The 23,240-nt window shown below is 50.7% G+C and overlaps 1 protein-coding gene and 3 non-coding genes across 5 annotated transcripts; 1 reads left to right on the forward strand and 3 right to left on the reverse strand.

Annotated features, from left to right (window-relative positions):
• Window positions 1-27: 27 nt before the first annotated feature.
• Window positions 28-146, reverse strand: LOC128970987 (5S ribosomal RNA). The gene has a single exon (XR_008489221.1). It is a non-coding gene; the product is annotated as a 5S ribosomal RNA (ribosomal RNA).
• A 545-nt stretch (window positions 147-691) lies between these two features.
• Window positions 692-810, reverse strand: LOC128970988 (5S ribosomal RNA). The gene has a single exon (XR_008489222.1). It is a non-coding gene; the product is annotated as a 5S ribosomal RNA (ribosomal RNA).
• A 544-nt stretch (window positions 811-1,354) lies between these two features.
• On the reverse strand, window positions 1,355-1,473 carry LOC128970989 (5S ribosomal RNA). Its single transcript, XR_008489223.1, has one exon. It is a non-coding gene; the product is annotated as a 5S ribosomal RNA (ribosomal RNA).
• Window positions 1,474-7,367: 5,894 nt separating this feature from the next.
• On the forward strand, window positions 7,368-21,445 carry EFHD1 (EF-hand domain family member D1). Of its 2 annotated transcripts, XM_054386145.1 has the most exons (5): window positions 7,368-7,427; window positions 7,560-7,660; window positions 15,112-15,259; window positions 20,055-20,189; window positions 21,311-21,445. In XM_054386145.1, exons 1-5 carry the CDS (start codon window positions 7,368-7,370, stop codon window positions 21,443-21,445), a joined length of 579 nt encoding a protein of 192 aa, XP_054242120.1. The 2 variants fall into 2 exon arrangements, with proteins under 2 accessions (XP_054242120.1, XP_054242119.1); XM_054386144.1 differs by having other exon boundaries at window positions 7,368-7,660.
• Window positions 21,446-23,240: the final 1,795 nt, after the last annotated feature.

Genomic DNA, 23,240 nt, shown 5'->3' on the forward strand with positions numbered 1-23,240 from the left:
ACCCGCCTGCACTGGGCCCAAGCAAAAGGCCTACAGCACCCGGTATTCCCAGGCGGTCTCCCATCCAAGTACTAACCGGGCCCGACCCTGCTTAGCTTCCGAGATCAGACGAGATCGGGCGTTCTCAGGGTGGTATGGCCGTAGGCACCCCTCCTCCCCACAACAGCCCTCTCCAGCCACCCAAACCCACACGCAACACAACACCACGCTCCCCACTCACGCCCTCCCTCCCCCACACGCGCCATCACAACTTGCCCCACACACACGCACCGCAAACACCATCCTGCACCTCCGCTCACAACCCACGCGCGCGCCAAAACAACCCTCTCGCACCACACGCGCAACCCCCACAAACACCCCACGGCCACGCACAACCAGCACCCCTCACCCGACACGCCAACCCACACCAACCACGAACAACGCAACACCGCAAACGGCCCCTTCACGACACTCCTGCAATCGCACGATCACACACCCTAACAACACACTCCACAAAACCACCGCACCCGCACTCAACGGCACCCCGCGCGCAGCACCCACACGCCACCACGCCTCACCTACACCCCACCGACAGCGCCAACGCCACCAAGCAACACCGCGCGCCTGCCCCTCCGCCATTCCCCACGCTCAACCCCATGCAAAACGTGGAAGCCTGCCCCGCCCAACCCGCCTGCACTGGGCCCAAGCAAAAGGCCTACAGCACCCGGTATTCCCAGGCGGTCTCCCATCCAAGTACTAACCGGGCCCGACCCTGCTTAGCTTCCGAGATCAGACGAGATCGGGCGTTCTCAGGGTGGTATGGCCGTAGGCACCCCTCCTCCCCACAACAGCCCTCTCCAGCCACCCAAACCCACACGCAACACAACACCACGCTCCCCACTCACGCCCTCCCTCCCCCACACGCGCCATCACAACTTGCCCCACACACACGCACCGCAAACACCATCCTGCACCTCCGCTCACAACCCACGCGCGCGCCAAAACAACCCTCTCGCACCACACGCGCAACCCCCACAAACACCCCACGGCCACGCACAACCAGCACCCCTCACCCGACACGCCAACCCACACCAACCACGAACAACGCAACACCGCAAACGGCCCCTTCACGACACTCCTGCAACGCACGATCACACACCCTAACAACACACTCCACAAAACCACCGCACCCGCACTCAACGGCACCCCGCGCGCAGCACCCACACGCCACCACGCCTCACCTACACCCCACCGACAGCGCCAACGCCACCAAGCAACACCGCGCGCCTGCCCCTCCGCCATTCCCCACGCTCAACCCCATGCAAAACGTGGAAGCCTGCCCCGCCCAACCCGCCTGCACTGGGCCCAAGCAAAAGGCCTACAGCACCCGGTATTCCCAGGCGGTCTCCCATCCAAGTACTAACCGGGCCCGACCCTGCTTAGCTTCCGAGATCAGACGAGATCGGGCGTTCTCAGGGTGGTATGGCCGTAGGCACCCCTCCTCCCCACAACAGCCCTCTCCAGCCACCCAAACCCACACGCAACACAACACCACGCTCCCCACTCACGCCCTCCCTCCCCCACACGCGCCATCACAACTTGCCCCACACACACGCACCGCAAACACCATCCTGCACCTCCGCTCACAACCCACGCGCGCGCCAAAACAACCCTCTCGCACCACACGCGCAACCCCCACAAACACCCCATGGCCACGCACAACCAGCACCGCTCACCCGACACGGCAACCCACACCAACCACGAACAACGCAACACCGCAAACGGCCTCTTCACGACACTCCTGCAACGCACAATCACACACCCAAACAACACACTCCACAAAACCACCACACCCGCACTCAACGCCACCCCGCGCGCAGCACCCACACGCCACCACGTCTCACCTACACCCCACCGACAGCGCCAACGCCACCAAGCAACACCTCACGCCTGTCCCTCCTCACGCCCCTACACCAATACTCTGTCTAAAGAGAGAAGATTGTATAGGCAATCCTCTGGCCCTCATGAGGTGATTCTCCATTCTTATTCATCATAAATTGGGCATGCTTTCTTGACGAAGGTGATGGCTCAACCAGGGTAGCACAAGCTCTATGCCTACTCCTGACACTCACCTTGTGGTCTCTAGATCAATTTGCAGAAGTTTTCCAACTGTGATACTGTGCATTCGCAGTAATCTTCTCTCAAGGGGGATGACCCTGTGGGACCGGATATTATAAACACGGCAGAATTGGCCATACCATTTTTCTGATGTATAGATTGCATTGAATTGAATGGAAGTTGTCAGCTTTTCTAACTTCACTGCTTTCAGCAGGGACACCTCTAACTATATTGTTTTGCCCAGAGCCATACTCAGCCTGATCCTGAATTTCTCCCGGTAGAGATCTTCAGAAACATGTCTTCGTAGCCTTTTCTTACATTTTTCTACTCCCACTATAAGGAACTTCTTCCTTGTAACCAACCTAAATTTACTCTGTTGCAGTTTGAATCCACTGCCCCTCAGCCTAGCACTACAAGCCCTTCTAAACAATCTTTCCCCAGCCTCGCTGTAGGTACCCTTCAGATATTGAAATGTAGCTTGAATTTTTTTATTCAATTTTTTAAAGTGAATTTTAGCAGCTCACCAGCTAACAACCCTGGACATTATACTGTGCAGCTTAGTGCTGGAAGCTGAGGTGTTGCTCTCTCTCCCTCTTTTTTGTCACCATTGTTCTCTTTTCCTTCTTTCCTCTTCTTCGTCTTACCTAATTTCCTGACAACTTGAAGAACACATTCTTTACACATTCTTTTGCTGCCTGCCAATAAAGAGTTCAATTTGGTTCAACAATCCCTTGGTGTGAGATTCACCTCTGTTTGTCCACGAGGGTCACGGTGCCTGGTGCAGCTCTGTAACCCCAAGTTTGAGTCTCAGGTCTCATTACCACTCTATAGCAAACACCTGACCATGCGATGGGACCCTGGACACCCCTTAGCCACACCTATCCCAAAAACACCACCCACTGCAACACCTGCACATAAATGCCATAATACTGCTGTCCCCATTAGCATTATAATCAGACACCATTAGCCCACTCATGGAACTTGCACCACGCTTCCCTCCTACACTACAGCTCCACCAACACCCACAGAAAAGTGCCACAGGCACACCTCAGAGACACCCCATAGCCAGCACCCACAAACACAATGGACACCTGACAGCTGACCAACAAAATCTTCCATGCACAATCTGCCCTGTAAAAACCACCCTACAGTCACCCCTGCACATGTGCCCTCAGACACACACTGCACACCTCACACACACACACATCGCCTCCCCCAACAGTCTGTTGACAGTTCCACAGGATGCTGGATCCACTGGGCTCTGCTTTCACGGGGTTAATCTCATCACGAGGTGGGAGGAGCCCTGCGTAGCACAGGCAGCTGGACTAGCCAATGGGCGATTCCATACCACCGACATAGTACCGCCACAGCAATTCCCTGGCGCCGGGTTTTGGCGCGATCTATAAAGCATCCTGTGGCTTAGCGGAATATGTTGTATTTTACAGTACTACAGGTTTACATTGGCCTTTTTTTTCCTTTTTTTTTTTTTTTACTAGAAATTGTTATTCCTTTTCTGTTGTTCTATTAAACTCTCCTTACTTCAAAGCGTAGAGTTTTGCATTTTGCTCCCAATTTTTCCTTCCCACCTCACCAGGATAAGGGGGGTGGTTGTGTGAGCAGCAGTGCAGTGATGTTTCTCATGTCAGGTAGATGCATCAGGACTATCATGTTGCAGTACTGGATATTGTCCACTTTTGATGTGATTATAGGACTGGGAACAGGGTTAAGATGGCATCCTGGTGCTGCATGGTCATTTGTTGTCTATCTCACCCATTTTATGGGCAACAAAGCAGAGGAGGCTTTCTCAGTTTTTGAGAGTGTTGAATATACTTGGAACATCCAAACCAGCCTGCTCTTGTTGCTATGTCTCCTGAATGTGTGTCAGGTCCTGTTCAGAGTCATATGACTTTTTTCCAAGAACACCACTTTGAGTTCAGCTGCAAAGCTGGATGTTTATGAGTGGCAGTGTGTGGGGGAGAGAACTTCCATTGTTCTGGAATGTCACCCCTGAACAAGTGCAGAATCCTGGTAAACTAGTAAAATATTTCGAAAAGGTATGTTGTCAGCCTGACAGATCCTGAGAGACACAAATCACTGCAATGTGCGGGGATCTTGCCTACACCTGTCAAAGTCCTTCTCACCACTGTTTAGTGCCCTCAAGGGAAGAGAAGGTCTCTGGGCCTAGAGACAGACTAGCCAGCACTGCAGCTACTGGAACCCCAGCAGCAGGTGCTGCAGCTGCTCCAGAGAACAAGCCTGTGCCACTATCAATCACCGCTGTGCAGAAAAATAAATGCACAGGAAAATCAGTCTGTTTCACAAGAGATGACAATGAATCAGAGCCACTCTGAGAAGAGAGGAAGAGCCACAGGTAATCATCTGATCCCTGTGCCCAAGTGAGCTGTGAGATATGCAAAAGGACTTCAGCCACTGACCAGGCAAGCACATTATCACCTGCCTGCTCCTGTGCTGCAATCTGGGGGCCAGTAGTTTGGAATCAAAGGATAGGGAAGTAAAGCAGCTGGCACAAACATCCCATTATGATTATCCCAGAGGCTCCATGCTTCCTTGGCATAGGCTGCGTCAGTAGAAAGTATTTCAAGGACGCAAAAGAGTAACAGTGGGCCTTTGATACAGCTGCTCTGGACATGGAGGGAAATAAATGACTGTCCATGTTGCCTGATCTCTCAGAGGACGTTTCTGTGGTGGGATTGATGAGAATTAAAGAACAGCAGGTGCCAGCTGGTACCACAACAGTGTACCAGCAGCAATATCGCACTAACCAAGATTCCCTGATTCCCATCCATAAACTGTCATTTAGAGACCTAAAGGGTCTCTAAACCCACTCACCCTTCAACAGGCCCATATGGACAGTGCAGAAGTATAATAGAGAACAGACATTTACAGTAGGCTACTGTGGCCTGAATGAAATTACACCAGTGATGAGTGCTGCTGTGCCAGACATGCTAGATCTTCAATATCAGCTGGAGTCAAAGGCAGGCAAGTCGTACACCACATATATCACTAACTGATATCACTAACGTATTTCTTCTCTGTTCCTATAGCACCAGAGTGCAGGCCGGTTTTCTTTCATTTGGAGGGATATCCAGTACGTCTGTAATTGACTGCCTCAGTAACAGAAACACAGTCCCACCATTTGCCATGGACTGATTCAGACTGCCTCTTGTGGCACCCACACAATACTCCAGTCCAGGGTACAGTTCTAGCATGCACAGAGTGAGGCACCAGGCAACACAACAGAAACACATGCCACCATGATAACCACCTGCACATACCCCAAAATACAAGTATCCCCCACAAACAGCAAACCTGCAACCCTGCATCAGCCCTCTTGTCAAAAAAAAAAAAAAAACAACACCGCTCTACAAACACACAGAAAGAGGCAATGGGCAACACCGATATGCACCTGCCACCCTCCACCCTACCTACATCAACACTTGCAGACTCTCCTTCACAGCTTCCCCTCAGCAACATATGATATAGATGTGCTATATCTTATACATTCTATACATTTTCTTACACCTTTACTTAGATTTGTACCCTGTCGTTTTCCCCAGCAGTGTACTTCAATGGGTATACCCAGTTGTCTTATATCCTTGTCATCATCTCTGAAACAGGTCCCTACAGTCATACTCCTGGTTCTTGCCCCATCTCCTGCTGTACTGGTTCCAGCGTGCAGATGACTTGCTTTCCTCATGTTATTCACCGCATCCTCTCAAGGTTATTTCCAGCAGATGGCATCCTGGCTGTTTTGTTGCAGATGTCACTCCGATTCTGCTCGTGTCTCTGGACACATTGCAGCCAGGACAAGTACCTCTGGGCTCAGGATGGCCTGTGTCCCAGCAGCAAGCTCTCAGCTCTCCTCCCCATGCCCCTCAGGTGAAGGTGGCCATTCTCCACCACAGAGGTGGCACTGTCAGAGGGCAAAACGGTGTGGGTACAGCACTTCACTCAGCAGCTGCCATCCCTTCACTCAGCAGCTGTGTTTTCAGGTGGCCTTTGTGTGAAACACCTGCAGCAGCCTTTCCATGCCACATGTTGTAGTGACCTTGCAACCATCTGGACCCTTGGCACCAGGCAGAGTTGCTGCAAGCGGTCTCAGCAGTCATTTTGTGAGAGGGTTTCGTGTGAAGAAACATGGCTAGGAGAGTCAACTGTATGTCACTGCTTCAGAGAGCTGCTTATCACCCACCTGGAGGTGTGAAACAGCCATCTGATAGCTGCTGGGACAACTTGCCCGTGACGCACAGGCTCGGGAACACAGAAGCCATAAACAGGCAGTGTGGTTGAGCCGGGGCTTTCTTCTCCCCCTCCTTCCCGGTGGTAAATCTCATCAGCAACCACCCTAAGCCACCCCACGCCAGCCCTAATCCCATCTCGGGAGATGACATCAGCATCTTGTCAGTCGGGCCGGGGCCGGACAGTGCTGAGAGGGACACCACTGGCCCCCGTTGATCCCGGGAAACCCCACGGGTGGCACTGGGCACTTGCCCGGGAAAAAGGAGCAAGGTGGCGGGAAGGGGCTGCCCCTTTTAGATGCTCTCTGGTGAAGGAGGGGGAGCCCCGAGCTGAGCGAGCTTTGTCCTGAGTTAATTTTAGCCCAAGGAGATAAGAGAAGGAAGACGCAAGGCGGCCCTTAAGGGGTCCCTCTGTCCTAACCCAGGGCAGGCTGGGCCTCCTCCTACCCTGTAGCTGTGGGGCGGGCTGCGGGCTGTCCCCGGGCTGGGTCTGGGGCTCGGGCTCGTCTTACCCCACGGAGCCGGACGGTGGGTGCGGACAGCGGCGGTGGAAAGCCCATGGTCTGTTCACTCCGGGACCAGCGCTGTGGAGAGCAGTTGGACCTCGAAGGCTACGGGCACCTTGCCTGTGGGTTATTGACCATGGGGTTGTATCTCAGTAGGGGTAGGTGCCTGGGGAGGTGAGTACCTGTGTTGGTGTAACGGCGTGGGGCCGACTCTTGTGCGGGAAAATGAGTGGGTTACTTGTGAGGTGTCATCCGTCCATAAGTGTACATGTGAGCGTATCCCGGGAACAACACCCTCACCCCACAGTGCGACCTAACAAACCCGCTCCCGCCCCCAAATCCCCTCCGCGCCTCCTTAAGCGCCTGCCCCCGTCACGGCCTCGTCCCGCCCCGTTCCGCCCCGTCCCGCCCCGCTCCCTACAAGTGAGGGAATAAAGTTGCGGACTGAGGCAGGCGCTCCTGACTACAGAAGGGTGGGAGGACAGAGGCTGGAGGGCGGCGGGCCATGGCTTCGGAGGAGTTAGCCCAGAAGCTGCAGCGGCGGCTACAGTTGGAGGAGAGCGGAGTGGCGGGCGAGGTGGCGGACAAGGGTGAGGTGGCGTCTGAGGTGACGGCCGAGGTGGAGCGAGGCTCCCTGACGGCCCGGGCGGGTGCGGAGCTGAGCGCCAAGCTGTGCCGACGGCAGGATATCAACGAGGGGGCGGCGCAGCCCCGCCGGGCCGCTGTCTTCAACCCATACACCGAATTCAAGGAGTTCAGCCGGCGGCAGATCAAGGACATGGAGCGCATGTTCCGCTTGTGAGTAGGGCAGGGAGCGAGGGGGGGGGATGGATCCCGCCTGCCAGGACCCGCCGTGTTCGGCCTCTGTTTTCCCTGCAGAACTTCCCAGTGCTTTTTCCCGGGGGACATCTGGCGAGCGGCTGCCTGCCTTTGGCGGGCTGTCCGCAGTGCTCTCTGGTTTTGTGGTCGGGCTGGAAGAAGCTGCGGCGGCTTGCCAGCGCCATCTGATCACCACATTTGTCCTTGTGTTTCGGGGTAGGCTCGTCCTCGGGGCTCGAGCTCGGGGCCGTGCGTAGCTGCTGGCCTGGGTTTGTTTCTGCTCTGCCTGGTTTCGGAGTGGTGGCTCGTGGTGGTGGCACGCAGGAGCTGTGGCTTTGCGGGATGCTGCAGGTGGGACAGGGGCTAAGAGAGCACGGGGACTGTTGTCCCACATCCTGGGCCGCCTGTTGGGTCTGTGTTCCAGGGCCTTCTAGCAACTCTGAATGTCCTTAGCGACTGCGACCCCGACTGTCCCCAGAGGCTTTGCTGGCTCTGCCCAGCAGTGCTGTGGTTCCACCCACGGTTCCGTTTGCCAGGCTTGATTCTCCCTCCCATGCACCCAAACAGCCTTCCTCTTGCTTCCTGGGTTTGGGATGGAGATCCCTTTTTGGCAGAAGGCTTCTATTAAAGTCAAGGTGCTGATGGCAATATGAAGAACTGCTTCTGTAGAGCCCAAAGGCTTGGTCCTTTCGGAGCTGTGATCCAGCCAGTGCTTTTCCCTAAAAAGACCTTTCCTGGCTCCTGCACTTGGGCTGTGCTTGGGTAACTTTGGTTACTTATGCTCAGCTGCAGCACCACAAAACCCTGTGCTCCTGGAAGCTGGCATCCCCAAGGAGAGAGGGGTCAGGCAGGCAGCTGCAGGTGCTAGCCAGCCACAGTCAGGGCTGCCATCCTGGAGGTGAGCTGCTGCCAGGCATAAGAGGACATGGCCATAAAGACACTATGTGGGCTGTCACAGCAACGTGCAAAGACCTGCTTCAGCTTATAGGGATGATTGCATCAGACTTCAAAACTTGTTAGGTCTTTGTCATCCTATCTTAAAGCTGTCTTGGATACTTTGGAGGTTGAGGTCATTATGAGGAGACCAAGAGCCTGGTTCAATGCTCCCAGCTCCTGATGTTGTGGGGTGTTGCTGGCCCTAGCCAGGGCTATTGCTGCAGGGGATCGGGCAATGGTCTTTTGTGAGCTTATTGGAGCTCTTTGTTGTATGGGCAGCATTGTATTAGCAGCTGGATGTGAGAAGGGAGGTGGTCTGGTTTAGACTGGTGTTCTGCTTGGTTCTGTGCCCCCTTTGATGGTTAGAGGGGATCCCACTCTGCAGAGGACTGAGACATGGCACTGCAAAGGCAGGAGGACAAACGATGCTGGCAGCTGCAGCGCCCAAAAGCTTCAGGTGAGAGCCTCAAGCTGGCAGTGGCACTGCCTCAATAGGGATAAGTAAAGGAATGGCAGTGGTTTGGGGAATAAAAAGTGGAAGAGATGAATTGTAGCTGAATTTTTCAACAATGAACTCATTTAATGCTGGCCTTGTAAGTGGGAAAACCTCAGCTTTGCAGTTGAATACTAATCAGCAGGTCAATGTAGCTGGAAAACATTGAGTGCCCTGTGAGGACTATTGCAGCTGAGTGCTGGCCAGCCATGCCAAAAGGGGAAGGAGCGGGGCTGTGTGCTCCCCAGATAGGCGGATGGAAAACCCCGTCCTGTTTTTTACTCTGTTACAGGCACCTGACGTTTGCAGTGGCAGAGGATCTGGTCTTTCCTCCATCTGCTGCTAGTGACCCGTTTCAAGTATTGGCCAATACCACGTGCTCCAAGAGGAGAGGAAATGTTCCCCTTAATTCCTGCCAGTCAGAGCTTGAGTTAATGTGATTAAGGCTTTTATTCTCTGTATGGCTTATTGGCCTTGGCTACCACAACCCAGGGTCTTTCTTACTAGTGGGAAAAAATAAGCCTTTGACAGACTGGGATATATATCTTCATTCCCACAGGATGCCAGGTTGCCACTCAGAGTTCCTATCTTATCAGCTTGGTGGATTTATAAATCTGTAATTCAGACCAAACTCGAGCTGGTGGGATTTGGGTGTAGTGGGGGCTGGGTCAAAGTATTCCCACCAGGAAAAGGGAGTTGCTGGTAATAGCAGTTGCTGCTCTGGCATCTGTCAGAGTGTTCCGTGGTGTGACTGTGATTCTTCTGTGCAAGGGTGAAAGCAAAGAGCTGATCTGAACATGGAACTTCCCAAAATCCAGTGCTTAATGCGGATGCTGCTGGCTGCACCAGGAACATCCTTCCAAAGCTGAAATGATGCTCCTTGCTCTTGCTGCCATAGTTGGGCTGACTTTTACCCCTCTTGTTCAACCCTCCTCTTGGTAATATCCCCTGATCCTGTTTCCCTGGAGATGGGGTGCAGGTATCTGCTGAGAGTGGTGGGCCTGTGTGAGAGTACACAGAGGCTACTGGGTGCAGGCAGCTCTTGGCACTTTTTTTTTTTTTGTCAGAAGGACCAGAAAGTCTGCAGTTCAGGCTAATTATAATGTGACCTACTTAGTTGCCTGTTCTGACTGTCTGAGGACCATGATAACCTCCCTTCCCTAAGTCTTGTGAACAAAGTCAGGAGCTCTGGAGTCTCTCAGCTACCCTTAGTGCCATCTTGTCCAGGGAAATGGTAGACCAAGGTATGAAAGCCAGGCTGTGAAGCTGTGCCTACTGGGAATGACTTTTCTGAGAGATGTAGTGGGGAGGAAAACATCTGAGGGTGCGAGGAAGTAGAGAAATTCCGGCTTTGCTGTTGCTTTTTTATTTAGGGAATTTCATGTGTTGCTGATGTGTTTCATGAGTGCCTTCTGCCTGGCCAATAAAAAAAGGCTGTGATGTCACCATGTCCTTCTGAAGCCACCTGGGACCCCTTCACTGGATGCCCCTAAACCAAGAGGCATGTCTGGTATGTTGCAGCAGACTTGCTTCCTCCAGGACTGCCATGTTCCTGATGACAACTGGTCACAGACCAGAGACTCTGGAATTCCAGCAGCCATGGAAGTCATCCCCATAGGAACTCAGCCACCCAGCCTGAGCTCTGCAGGCTGTGATGCCTCTCGGTCTTGCCCAGAAGGTCAGAAGAGTTCTTGCTGGAAGACACTTAAATTTCACCTTCATGTCCCTCTAAGGGCAGGTGAGTTCCTGCTGCCTGGGCTGTGGAGGACAGCGATAAACAGCTGAGGAGCCTGTTCCTGTCCCCACCTCGGTATGGCGGAACTGTTTCCAAACCTCTAGGCAACAAAACAGAGTATTTCAGTTGGAGGGGACCTACAACATCTACTTGAGCTGACTTAAAGCATGTTAAGGACATTGTGCAAATGCTTCCCAGTACACTGACAGTCTTGGCACATGAACCACATCTTCAGAAAGACTGTTCCAGTGTATGACCACCCTCTTGATAAAGAAATGCTTCCTAATGCCCAGCCTAAACCTCTGCTGGCATGGCTTTGAACCATGGGCCCTATCACTAGGGGAGAAGAGATCAACACCTCTCCACATAATGTAAAATGCAATACTCAGAGGGAATAAAGTACTACTTAGTAATAATCTACTAAATATTTCAAAATTCTGTTTCAGCACTATTAGTCTGCTTTATTTCAAAGACTGTATTAGCTCATTAGAGCATGCAGGAACTGCAGATCTAAGTACAGGTCCCTGTAGCATGTGGAGCAAGCTCAGGTCAAGCTCATATACAGTGAACACATACAGGGAAGGCAGGTTTTCTTTCCAGCCTTTCTCAAGAAGCTTGAATGTTTGGAAACTACTCTTTGATCCTTCAGGGATTGAGATTTCTTCAACAGTCCTTCCCTTTCCCCCTTTCTCCCTGCCCCTCCCCAAGTGGGGATTTTCAGGCAGCTGGGAGGTGACTGCAAAGTCAGTATAGGTGATGCAGTCCTCAGCATCTCCATTCTCTTCTGTTCTGATCCCTCTTCCTTCTGTGGTGTTAACCCCCCAGCTATGCTGTTCAGTAATGATTGTACTTGGGCAGTAATTGTGCATAACACACTTCTTGCTCTTAAGCAAGTTTTTTCAGCAAGTATTGCCTCTCTCCTCCCTCCTTGTTTTCACTGCTGCTTTCTTCCCCCCAGTGCTCTGGCAGCCAAGCATGCTCTGCAGCTTGGGTGGAAGCGAGCCAGTGTGGGAATCTGGGTGCATCCTTGTTGCAGCAGATTTTGGCAGCTGCTGTCTGTGTGTTGTCTGCTGCCAGGAGCGCTGCTGCAGTGGCACTGCGAAGCCTTATTGTGCTGTGGTGCCTGTAGGTGCCTGTGGCGTACCAGCTGTCGCAGGTGGGGACCTGCCATGGCAGTGACCTGCTGTTGGAGTTGCCTGTCTGTGTTGTGAGATGTTTTTGGCCATCAGCATGAGAGTCTCCCTGTCCATAATGCCTACACATCACTGGGGCTTGGTTTGGCTTGCAGCCCAGAGAGCTCTGAGCCTGAAGGAATCAAATCTCCGGTGTCACAGCAGGACAATGGGTGATGGGAGGGCTGGCAATACACCCGAGTGCTGCATACTCTTGCTATGCCACTCCTGGAGTATGGTGATGAGACAACTCCTCCTTGGGATGTATTTAGGAACCCAACTTGCCCTTCATTCAGCTCTGGCTGTGAGGGCTGCCTGCTGTCCATCACCAGGACGGGGCTGCTGTTCAGGCAGTGAAATTGGGGTGAGCAGTATTTGAGGCTGGCTGGAGCCCTAGGCCCTGAAAGACATCTCCCAAAAGGCAGACGGTGGGATTTTGGTAGAGGTGAAGGTATGCCAGGAGCATCAGCCAACCAACCAGGTGCAAGATGTGCTGAGTGCCTGCAGGAGGACAGTAAGGGTTGAATTGTACCATCTCTCATGTCCTATAAATACTCCTCTCCCTAAATAGTCTGGCTGCTGGCTCTGTGGCAGCTGTGGCTTTACCCAGATCCTAAAATACTTGGACTGTTTTAGGAGGTGAGGGGGGGTGGGGAGGAAATGCAGCAGTTTGCAGGGTGCTGCTGTTCTCTGTGAGGCTGCCACTGAGCATCCAGGGACTTTGGCGTCCCTCTGTCTGGCTGTCTTGACTGCAAGGGACTGGTAACCTGATTTTGGAGTGCATCTCGATGCCAGCCCTATCCCAGCCTGGTGTGCTCAACACCAATTGTGTGGCTGGTACAGTGCACTGCTCTGCCACCACAGCCACTGCTGGCAAGACTCCATCTCTTACAATCCTGGCTTTGTGCTGCCTCTCTGTAGGGATGACAAGCCCTGGAGCTGTGCCCCATGCTTAACCCTTTTTGGGTGGCATGTTTGCCCCTGGGCTTGTTGCCAGGAATAGTGTTTGCCTGTAGGGTAGTGTCTGTAGCAGAAGAGGAAGATGAACACAATAGGCGTGGGCTGGGCATGTGTCTCCTGCCTTCATCTCCAAGAGGAGCTTGGGAGTGCCCTGACCGCAGATAGGCAGCCCTTGGTGGAGGCCTTGGTGTAGTTCTGCTTCTGCACTCACAGGGCAGCACGATCTTGCTGGGGCACAAAAAAACCCCCACCCAATCCCAAGTGCCTCCTTACCACTCTATACTTCGCTGCTTTAGCTGATCAAAGGCACTGCCTCTCAAACCGCCTTATTCCAGAGGAACAGCTCCACACCCTGCCTCCCAAACTTAAAGGAGAAGCAAATTGATAATTAAATATTGCACTTTATTACACTTCTACATCACAGAGCTGGGCTGAGTAATGCTGTGAAGGTGTGCCTTTGGTAACTGACTCCTTCCTCACTGCAATGAACTGATGCCTTTCCTCCCTGTGATGTCTTAGGTCTGTGACCTGGTTTCTCCTAGTTTTCCAGAAAGCTCTTCATCTTGGTGGGATTGCTGGGTGGAGAGTATGCAGGCATATTGATTGCAGGGCCTGCATGTTAGCCTGGTGGTGACCTTCCTCTCGCTTGGGAGTTTTGGAAACAGAGACCCTGAGTATAAAGATGGTTTTGGAGGTGGTGAGACTCTGGAAAGCTGTGAAGGCCACTCTAGTTTTGGAGGAAAGCACCCTATGTCTATGCTCATGAGGGCAGAAGCAGAGCTCTTGATTGCAGCTCTGCCTTACGCTGGCCATGCCGTTGAGCAGCTCAGGGCCAGTTGCTTTGTGTTTCCCTCTCCCACAGCTTCCTTTGTGGCTGTGAGGTTTCTCAGCTGGAAAGGGCTTTCTTCCAGGGTAACCACAACTGAGCAGGTTTCAGTCTGGGATGGCTACAGCCCTCATTTTTCTGGAAGAGAGCTAACAGTAAATGAGATGATGAATGGGAGGACTTGACTGACCCCACCAATGAGAAAGTTTCAGTGCTGTGCCTACTGTTTCCTTTCTGAATGGTTGAAAGGATTTAACTGTGTTGAGATTGAGATGGTGGTGAGGGGGAAGTGGCAGGATGTGCACCAGGGCTAAGACCAGCCTGGCAGACCCTGCTCTGTCCCCATGTGAAACCCCAGCTCAGTACTGGACCCTGGTGGCAGGATCAGGATGACGGGGGACTGTGACAGTCTGCCTGATAGCAGAGCAATCATCTCTCTAGCCTTTGGACTTTGAAACTCAGTGATGGCCCTGGTGGGTGTGAAGCATTGGTTGCTGAGCAGGCCCAGATGCTTTACTCACACCCACAGCAGATGTCCGGAGAGGAACTGGTGCATGGTCCCAGGCTGAGCACAGCAGATCACTGCCTCCCTGTCCCTAAAGCACTCTGCGTCTTTCAAAGGTGCTTTCTCTTCCTGCAAAGAGTCCTTTGTGCTCTTTTGGGAGCGTAATCCCCCTCCAGTCTTATATGGGTGAGTCTGGCCCCATAATGTAACCTGCAGCAGTGACCAGTATTGCTGTGCTCCCCCAGGACCCTTGTTCTGCTGCCCTGGAGCATGGTGCTAGTGAAGTACAAAACCATTTTGGAGAGGAAATATTTTAATGGTTAGAGCAGGTGAGTTTTGCTTACAAAGGAAGATAAGTGCTTTCTGCTGGGAGGTTCTGGTTAGTCTGCTCCCTGTTCCTTGGAAGGAGCAGGAGACCTTTGAAAGGCAGCAGCTTGCTCCAGTATGCCTTTGCCTCACTGTGTTGGTGCATGTTGTAAGCTGTATGCAAGTAACCTTTGTGCTGGACATGCAAGTGGGTGAGATGGAAATCCCACTGAGTTAAGCTCAGTTCTTCCATATGCTTTCTGTGTGGGTGGTTTGGTCTGAACTCCCGTGAGCACTTCTCTATGTGGTGAGATAGCTCTGAAAGCTTCCAGCTACTTCTCTGACCTTAATATATCTCTGTTGTCTGTGTCATGCCACTTCCCCTCTGCCATGAGCTTTGAACAAACCAGTAACTTTATCTGTTTGCATGGTTCCTCTTCTGGAAAACAGATATGAGGGATGATGAGGACTGACTCTCTCTCCTTTGCACCCTAAAGGTATGACTCAGGACGGGATGGGTTCATTGACTTGATGGAGCTGAAGCTGATGATGGAAAAACTGGGAGCCCCACAGACCCACCTGGGACTGAAGAACATGATTAAGGAGGTGGATGAAGACTTTGATGGCAAGCTCAGCTTCCGTGAGGTGAGGGTGGCTGCAGCTGCAGACAAGCGCTCTGTCTCTGGGATAGAGGGATAAGGCAACCAGGCCCTGTATTCTGGCTCTAGGTAGCCCTGTTCCCTCTGAGTTTCTCCAGCTGTGCGGTGCAGTGGAGAAGCAGGTGAGCTTCCTCATGCCATGGGAAGTCAAGTTGTCACTGTCACTTATCTCCATGTGGCAGCAGTGGTATCTGATGCCGAAGCTCTCCAACTTGCTTGCTTGCTTTTGAGAGCACATTTGAGCCTGCTGCAGCTGCCTATGAGTGCTCACAGAGCTCCCTGCTGTAGCTGAAGGTGGCATGTCCCTTCGGTCACTATGTCTCATTGCTGGAGTCTGATGCAGTGGCTCATTTTAGGTGCAGAAGAAGGGCTGGTCTCACAGGACAGAGGAGGCTTTCCCTTCCAGTTTACATTGAGACCCTCTCTGTATCACATTCACCAACCATGGCAAGCTTCACAAGAGATGGCTCTATGCCACAAGATAAATGCAGTGATGCAGCAGTTTGGTACTGCATGCAGGCTCAACAGGGACACACAGGGAATGGGTCTATCTGTTATCACTGCTGAGACCACTGGAGGTCATGTGGGCAGACTAGGAACTGCTGCTGGGTAGAGGAAGAGAGGAAGTTGGAGTAGAGTACCCAACTAATCTTAGTGGGAAGAGGGAGCTCAGATACCAAAACCATCTGTTGCATCATCTCCTTCTTCCAGGCTTTGATTGCTGTCTCCTCAGAAGCATATATTGCACTGTGACATTGCCAAGTAACCACCAGCCCCTTAGGCAGCAGGAGGAGCCAGCACTGCTAATGTCCTGCATGGGTTGTGAGGGTGGGCCATGAGCAGCTGGGTTCCGTGTGCTCTCACCATGCATCCTCCACAGCAGGAGATTCATTGTGGAGATAGGTGCACACGCAGCTTGGGACAGAGTTCTTTAAGTCCTGAAACCTTTGGCAGTGCCTGGGAGGGAGGATGAGTAGCTAGGGCCCATGATCTGCTGGTCAGGCTGTGAGTGGTGACTGGCAGGTTACAGCGTTGCTGCACTATCTCCCAATGCTTTCGTGTCCCGAAGGGTTTTATTGCATTTATGTTGCTGCAAGAGCGTGGCAGTAGAAGACAGAGGCCAAAGACTGTTGGGTTATGGGGCACAGTCCTTAGGGAGAAGGGGAAGGACATGCAAATCTGTGAAGTGCAAGCCTGTGTTCACACCAGCAAAGCTCTGATAGATGGGCAGGACAAGAGATGTTCCTGATTAGAGGTGAACTAGGGGTATCAAAGAATCCAGTGGAGCAGGAAGAGCACTGTGCCCCTGGATCCAGGTCAGTCTGATTGCCACATTGCTGCTTGGGCTGGAGGAGCCCTCTATCTCTGCATGTCTCTTGGGCCACCCTTCACTCTGGGGACAGCGTCTGGGCTTGCTGCAGGGGCTTTTCTGTGAAAGAGAATTGCCTTAACCCTCAAGGCTCTGGAAGATGCTGTAGTGTCCCTGGCACCAGTGGCATGGCACAAGATGGTAGAGCAGCTCCTCTTCTGCAGCCACCTGTTTGGAGCACAGCTCCCTGTCAGCTGTCATGGGCTGCTTATGCTGCCAGCCCTTGGCACACATCATGTGGCAGCTGCTGCTGTTGTAACACCAGACGCAAAATGATGGTCAAGCAAACAAACTTGAGTGGCACATGGGTTGGACTGAGGGAGCAGCACTGGCAGAGCTCTGGGACAAATTACATGGCAGCTTTGGCACATACCCAAAGCTTCATGTGTTTGAAAGGAGAAGAATGCTTCTTGCTGTGTTGCAGATGCACCATGTCCAGCTGCTGTGTTTGGGCAGAGGACTGGCACGGAGACTGTCTCCCTGCCTAGTAGGTGAAGAGGCCTGATCCAGCCTGCAGGCCTGCTTCCTATTGGTGATGATAGGCAAGATCGTGGGGGTGACCAAGCTGACTTGAGGCACCCTGCCAATACAAGGTGAAACTCTGGTTTAAATGGGTGTCTGAGCTTGGCAGGATGTAACTTGAGCATTAGAGTGCTCCTGACTGCTGCTCTAGAGACTAAGGAGTCCTGATACACCTGTCTGAAGATGTGCTTCTTGTGGCCTGGCCACAGCATTGCTAAGAACCTCTTTTACTTGAAATAGGTCACCTTTTGCTTCTGTGTTGAGTACTTCTGTGTCCTCCCATCCCAGGGAAGCTGTTGACTGGAAGACAGGCTTGTGTACCTGAGTTGCTGCTGCCGAACTGTTAGCCCTGTTAGGAAAGATGCCTTCCACCACTGGACTTTAAGTATCTGTCAATACATCAACAATTAACTGCACAAGACTCCCTCTGACTCAGGCAAAAAAAATTGGGTTTAAAAAATATTAGAGTGAGGAGGGAGAAAAAACACCTCTGATCATCTCGTTCTGTGATTACAACAGGAAACCAGAGTTAACTGCTATAATAGTAATGTCGGATTGTAGCTGCTATCTAGAACCCACAAAAATCCACTGTCCCCAACACCTGCCTCAGCTTAAATGGTGACCCATGTTGCGTGTTTGCTAGCAGGGCTGGTGTAAACCACAGCCTTGGGTGCTGCTGCTCTTTTGGCAAGTCTTTGCAAGGCTGCAGCTGCTGGTCTATCTTGGTACCTTCTCTCACATCTTTGAGGCCAGCGTGGTGTCTGGTGAGGCTGCATAACTGAGACTTGGCCCTGTGGAATAGGTCTTGCATCATGAAGGATGAGCATATACATCTCATCTCTTACAAAGTTAGTGGGATGGGAAATGTGTGTCATGTTGCCCTCCTTGAGAGCACTGCTTTTGAATTTATCAACATTTTTCACTTTTGCTTCTCTGGTACTGTTTGCCTGAGGCTTAGCTGTGTGTGATCTGTTCTGGGCCGAGCAAGGGCATGAGAGCTGCTGGGAAGGGGAACTGGATACAGATTGATGGTGCTCTCTGGTTAGTAAGGAATGAGGCCTCGAGGGCAAATAACTAAAGTGAGCTGCAGCAGTGAGTAAGGCTTTGCTCCTGAGTTCCTGCGGAAACCAGCATCATGGTCCATAGCTTCACCTCATTGGGTCCTTGAAGCTGATGTTACTCTGCCTGCCCCAAGTAGTGTCTCAGTCCCTAGTCTCCTTTGGGTTGGCCTGCCCTTCGTAGTTGCAGCAGCCCATATTCCACCAGTGGATTGCTTCCCCATTCCCTACTTTGAGGATGATTCATGCACACTTCTATGCATGACTGGGTGTTTCCAGTCTCTCCCCTGCCAACAGCTGTATCAGACCTCAGGATTGTGCTGCCTTTGCTGCCCTTTTCCAATGCCAGGAAGTGGGACTCCAGGGTGGAGCAGAAACCATGAAGGAGGACCATGACTAATGCCGGCCTGGCTGCCAGCCTGCTGTGTCCCCATGCCTAGTGGTGGAAGAGCAGAGGAACTAGCCTGAGCCCAGTAGATCTGCCCAGAGGGAAAGGTTGTCTTGGGGAGGGTTTGGTTTCTTTGAGCAGGATGTTTTGCCATCATTTAATGTCTTACATGTGTTTGAAGGGGGAAGAGTTCCCTGCCTAAGCCCAGCTTTCTGGCTGACCCTGTGCTGAGCACACAGGGGTCACAAGGCTGTTGCAAGAAGCAATGCCTGATGATGCTGCCCTCTGTGAGGGGGCAGACAGCACTACTGTCATCTCTACACCCTTCCCCGTGGGAGACATTCCCAAACTTGTGCATCCTCATTGGCTTCTGCAAGCTATGTGAAGCAGGTGAGGCATTCAGAGCTGGCTTAGGATAGATTTTGGGGCTCTGCTGCCCTCCTCTGGGATAGCTCAGGCTATCTCTGGGAAGAGAAGTCTCAAGTCTAGAAGTCCTGAGGAGCACAGCACTAGAGATATTTGATGTTCCTGTGAAAATGGATTTCAGGGCAGCCCTGTGTGGCGCTGGCCTGAAGTGGTGCAGTGGCACAGCTTTGTTGCTTGTGCTTCTTTTGCACCATGGTGATTTGTCCTTGTCTCTATTCTTTGTGTACTGTTTGAAGTGCTGAGACACTTCCTAGGGTGATCAAGAATAGGAGGGTTTACAGAACCTCTCTCTCAAACGACGCAGATAGTATGCACATCTTAACCTGTAGCTTGGTTAGCAGATGGAAGATGGTGCACAGTGTACCTTCCTGAAGTACAATCCATTTTTTTTGTTTCCATTTGCAATTCCTTGCCAATGTGCATTCAGCTGTAGTGTGTCTGTCAAGATGACGTTTTCAAGACAAGTTGTGTTGTGGACACTTGTTTAAGCTGCTCTATTACAGGGGCAGGCATGCACTTGGACTTTTCTTTTCACTAACTGGTACCCAGGTCCAGAAACCTGGAGTTCAGGTGAGTCAGGGCTTTCTTTGTTCTGCTTTCATTGTCATGCAGTGTGGTCTAAGCTCCTAGAACACTGGGGGAAGCTGATGGGGGGGCTTGTGAATACACCATTAGGATATGGGGACATAAAGTGTCTGAGTGAAGTATCTTAGCTCACCATGTAGTTGTACAAGGTGGAGAGGTGGCCTTCTTCCTCTGGCCAAGTCAGGCTTGGTAGAAGCTGTACTTTACCAGGGCTCCGCTCCCCAGGAAATTCGTTTCTCCTGTGAGATTCCTCCTAGTCTAGCAGGGCTGTGTACTGGAGCCTGGGCGCTGGAGCACAGGCTCTGTCATGCCACTTGGTCCATATAGACCTGGTGTCTTTGCCTCTTCCAGGTGAACATCTGTGCTGTTCGCATTTTTTAAATTGTTAGAGCCTCAGTGACAGAACTTGAATGTTTTCTTTTTGTTTTGCTAGTTCCTGCTGATTTTTCATAAAGCTGCAGCTGGGGAACTTGAGGAGGACAGCGGCCTGTTGACTCTTGCAAAGCTTTCAGAGATAGATGTCTCCCTCGAAGGAGTCAAAGGAGCCAAGAACTTCTTTGAAGCTAAGGTATGGTGTGGCACAGAAGGATGTGAAATAGGTCTGCACATAGGCTTTAGCTGCCATTGAGACACTGACTCTGCTCACTGTTCAATAGAAGATACTGCCAGATTTTTCCCTAGATAAAAGGAGGTATATTTTACCCTCTGACAAACTCAGTTGTAGCTTTTTCCCTTCAAATTTTGTTGGACTTTTGCTACAGCCTTCCTGTGCCGATCAGTCAACACCAGAATAGCTTAATTCATGATCTCTGCACTGAATCCTACCCTGGTGGGGCTGACTGGCTGACCTGTATCCCTGTGGTTGGGAGCTCTGTGGGACTAGCTGGCTGACAGCTTTTAGAGACAAAAGCATCCTAGAAACTCATGCAATAGGAACTGAGTTTCAAGTTTTGCAGAACCTCCTTCAAACAGAACACTGAGTTCATCAGTGAATGGAGTATTTTGGAGTATAGGATTTCAGGCATCACTTTCTTGACCAGCTCTCTCTAACCTTTGGAATCAAAGTTGTTTTGCAGGGCTCTCGGGTTGGCAGAAAGAGCTTTCCTTCATTTGAAGCTGACAAAGCACCCTTTTGGAAAGCTCTCTTAGAGAGAAAATAATCCTGCTTGTTTATATAGTAAGTTTTTTCCCAAGAGCATAACACAGCTATTGCACTGCAGATGTACTGAGATGAAAGCTGGAAAAATAGCCAGCAAATAAACAATGTCTCTTTGATCTGCAGATTATCTGTGGTATAGTATGATGTTCTCACACTTGGCTGTGATTCAGAACTGTTTTTTGCAGTAGTTTCTCCTGTTATATACCCACAACTTAAGCTGTGCTGCCTGCCTACGGAAAGTATATATGTGACCCAGCATCAATGGCACTGGTTTAGTCACTTGTTAGTGACCTATTAGAAAATGACTTTTCTTTTGCTGATGTTTAAGTCAAGCAAGCCAACAGGTACTAGATGTAAATACCCAAGCACTTGCAGTATGATTAGTACTTGACCTATCTTGGCAGAGCTTCCCAGCAAGCACTGGGAGGTGCAGCAGGCAGTCTGGCATTGCCAATCTGGGAGTAATTCAGGATCTGGCTCTCCCTCTGATGCAATGCTTGATGTTCTTATTTTCTCTCCCATTCAAAAAGGTTCAAGCTCTCTCTTCAGCCAGTAAGTTTGAAGCAGAGATAAAAGCTGAGCAGGATGAGCGGAAGCGAGAAGAAGAGGAAAGGAAACACCGCCGAGCAGCTTTCAGGGAGTTGAAGTCTGCATTTACCCAGTAACTGACCAGCCAATACACAGTCTGAGATTGCACAGGACTTGGTACATTTCCCAGATCAGGGCTCTACTGGGGGAGAACTGCCCGGATCCTGCCTAAAATTCATTACAGCTTTGCTAGACTTCCTCTCCTGAAGATCCTCCTGAGTTTTTAAGGGCACAATTCTTGCAGTTACTATGCATTTATAACAATGTTAATTGTAAGAGCTGTGTACATGCTGTTTGCTCTGAATTGTCAGGAGCACATCACCCTGAAGCAGAAAGAGCAGGTAACAAATCATGGGTAAACACTGACAAGTGTCATGCTTGCCAACTTCATTCCTTTTTAAATGCACATCCATTATCTCTTACCCCCATGTTAATTCCTTGCTTACAGGCAAGTAATGAAGTCTGAGTAAATCAGGGTGTACAAAGTACAGCTTGACTTCCTGTACACTTGTACTGCTGTTGGGTGTTGTCATGCATCTTCAACTATTCCTTTTCTTCCTCAAAGCCCCATGCTGCAGGCACTGTGAAAACACTGTGAAGAGAGAAAGATAGTTACTAGGGATATGGATCACTATTTTCTGTAGCATTTTCTGCCACCTAGCATGTTGGAGAGTTGTCCAGTTTTTCTTATCAGAAGTGCCATACTAACCAACCTTTCAATAAGAGGTGAGATTGAAGGGATTCAAAGGGAGGAAGCTGACTCTCTCAAGTGAGGAACAAAACTGAGTTGCCTGACCACGTATCTTCTTTCACATTCCATTACATTTAGCGTACTGTATGGCTTCACTATCTTTTCCAGCCCTACACAACTCTGTCTGGTTTTAAGGGATATTGCCATCTGGACAGTGAATTTGCACAGCACACTGGGGTTTTCTATTTGGAAATTTGCTTCTATCTTGATTCCTGAAGGTGATATTGTTTGATTTCATTAGAGCCATGACAGATAACACCAGCGCATACTGACGGATCTCTGCTCAAGAAAGGAAGAGCAGTGAGGTGAACATCTTTAGCTGAACTTAATGTGGAAGGTTTGCACTACATTAGCCATTTTCTTTTGCAAACACAGGAACCTTCCCATAAATGTTAAGATGCCCACTGCTTGTCTGAATATATATGCTATAGATCATGGCAGATCCCTCAGAGGCTTCTCCTGAAACATGGATTTGCTTGAATTCTGCCTCTGCTGTTGTCCCAGTTGTTGCATTTTTTTATTTTTTTTTCCCTTTCCAGAACAAAACTTACCAGTTGTCTTTTCATTTGTCTGTTTTGCTTCTTACACTGTGAGCACTAAGCTGTGAGTATGGAATAATACATAGAAAAACCTCTACTCTTTAATGTCAGGTGAAAGAATTGCTAAACAATTAAACTGTGTATATATCTTCACAGATTATATTTTATAAATCACGCTTTTTAGCTAAATATTTATAATTAAATGTTTTTATACTTTACAAAGTAGATAATTTCATCTTCAATTATTTCTCCTGTTGCTGAAATGTACAAATAAAGCATTGTTATCTCCAGTCTTATCTGTGGTTTATTTTAGGTCCTTGAATATACTATTTTGTTCACAAATCCATAGTAGTGGTCTCCAAAGCTCAGCATCCTGTCTTGGGTGAGTGCTGGATGTGTTTTAGCTGTTCTGGATAGCCCCTCCCCTTCTGTACAGCAGTTCTGGTGTAAAAAGCCCTATTTGCAATTCCTCCAAGTGACATGGCTGTGTAAATATTTGAAATACTGTCCAGTGCTATATGTTGACATCTGAAGGTTGCCAGCCTTCCCTTATCTTGAAATGGCCACTCTCTCAGCCCCAGC

The sequence above is a fragment of the Indicator indicator genome, chromosome 13 (assembly GCF_027791375.1).
Source record: "Indicator indicator isolate 239-I01 chromosome 13, UM_Iind_1.1, whole genome shotgun sequence".
Classification (NCBI taxonomy): Eukaryota; Metazoa; Chordata; class Aves; order Piciformes; family Indicatoridae; genus Indicator; species Indicator indicator.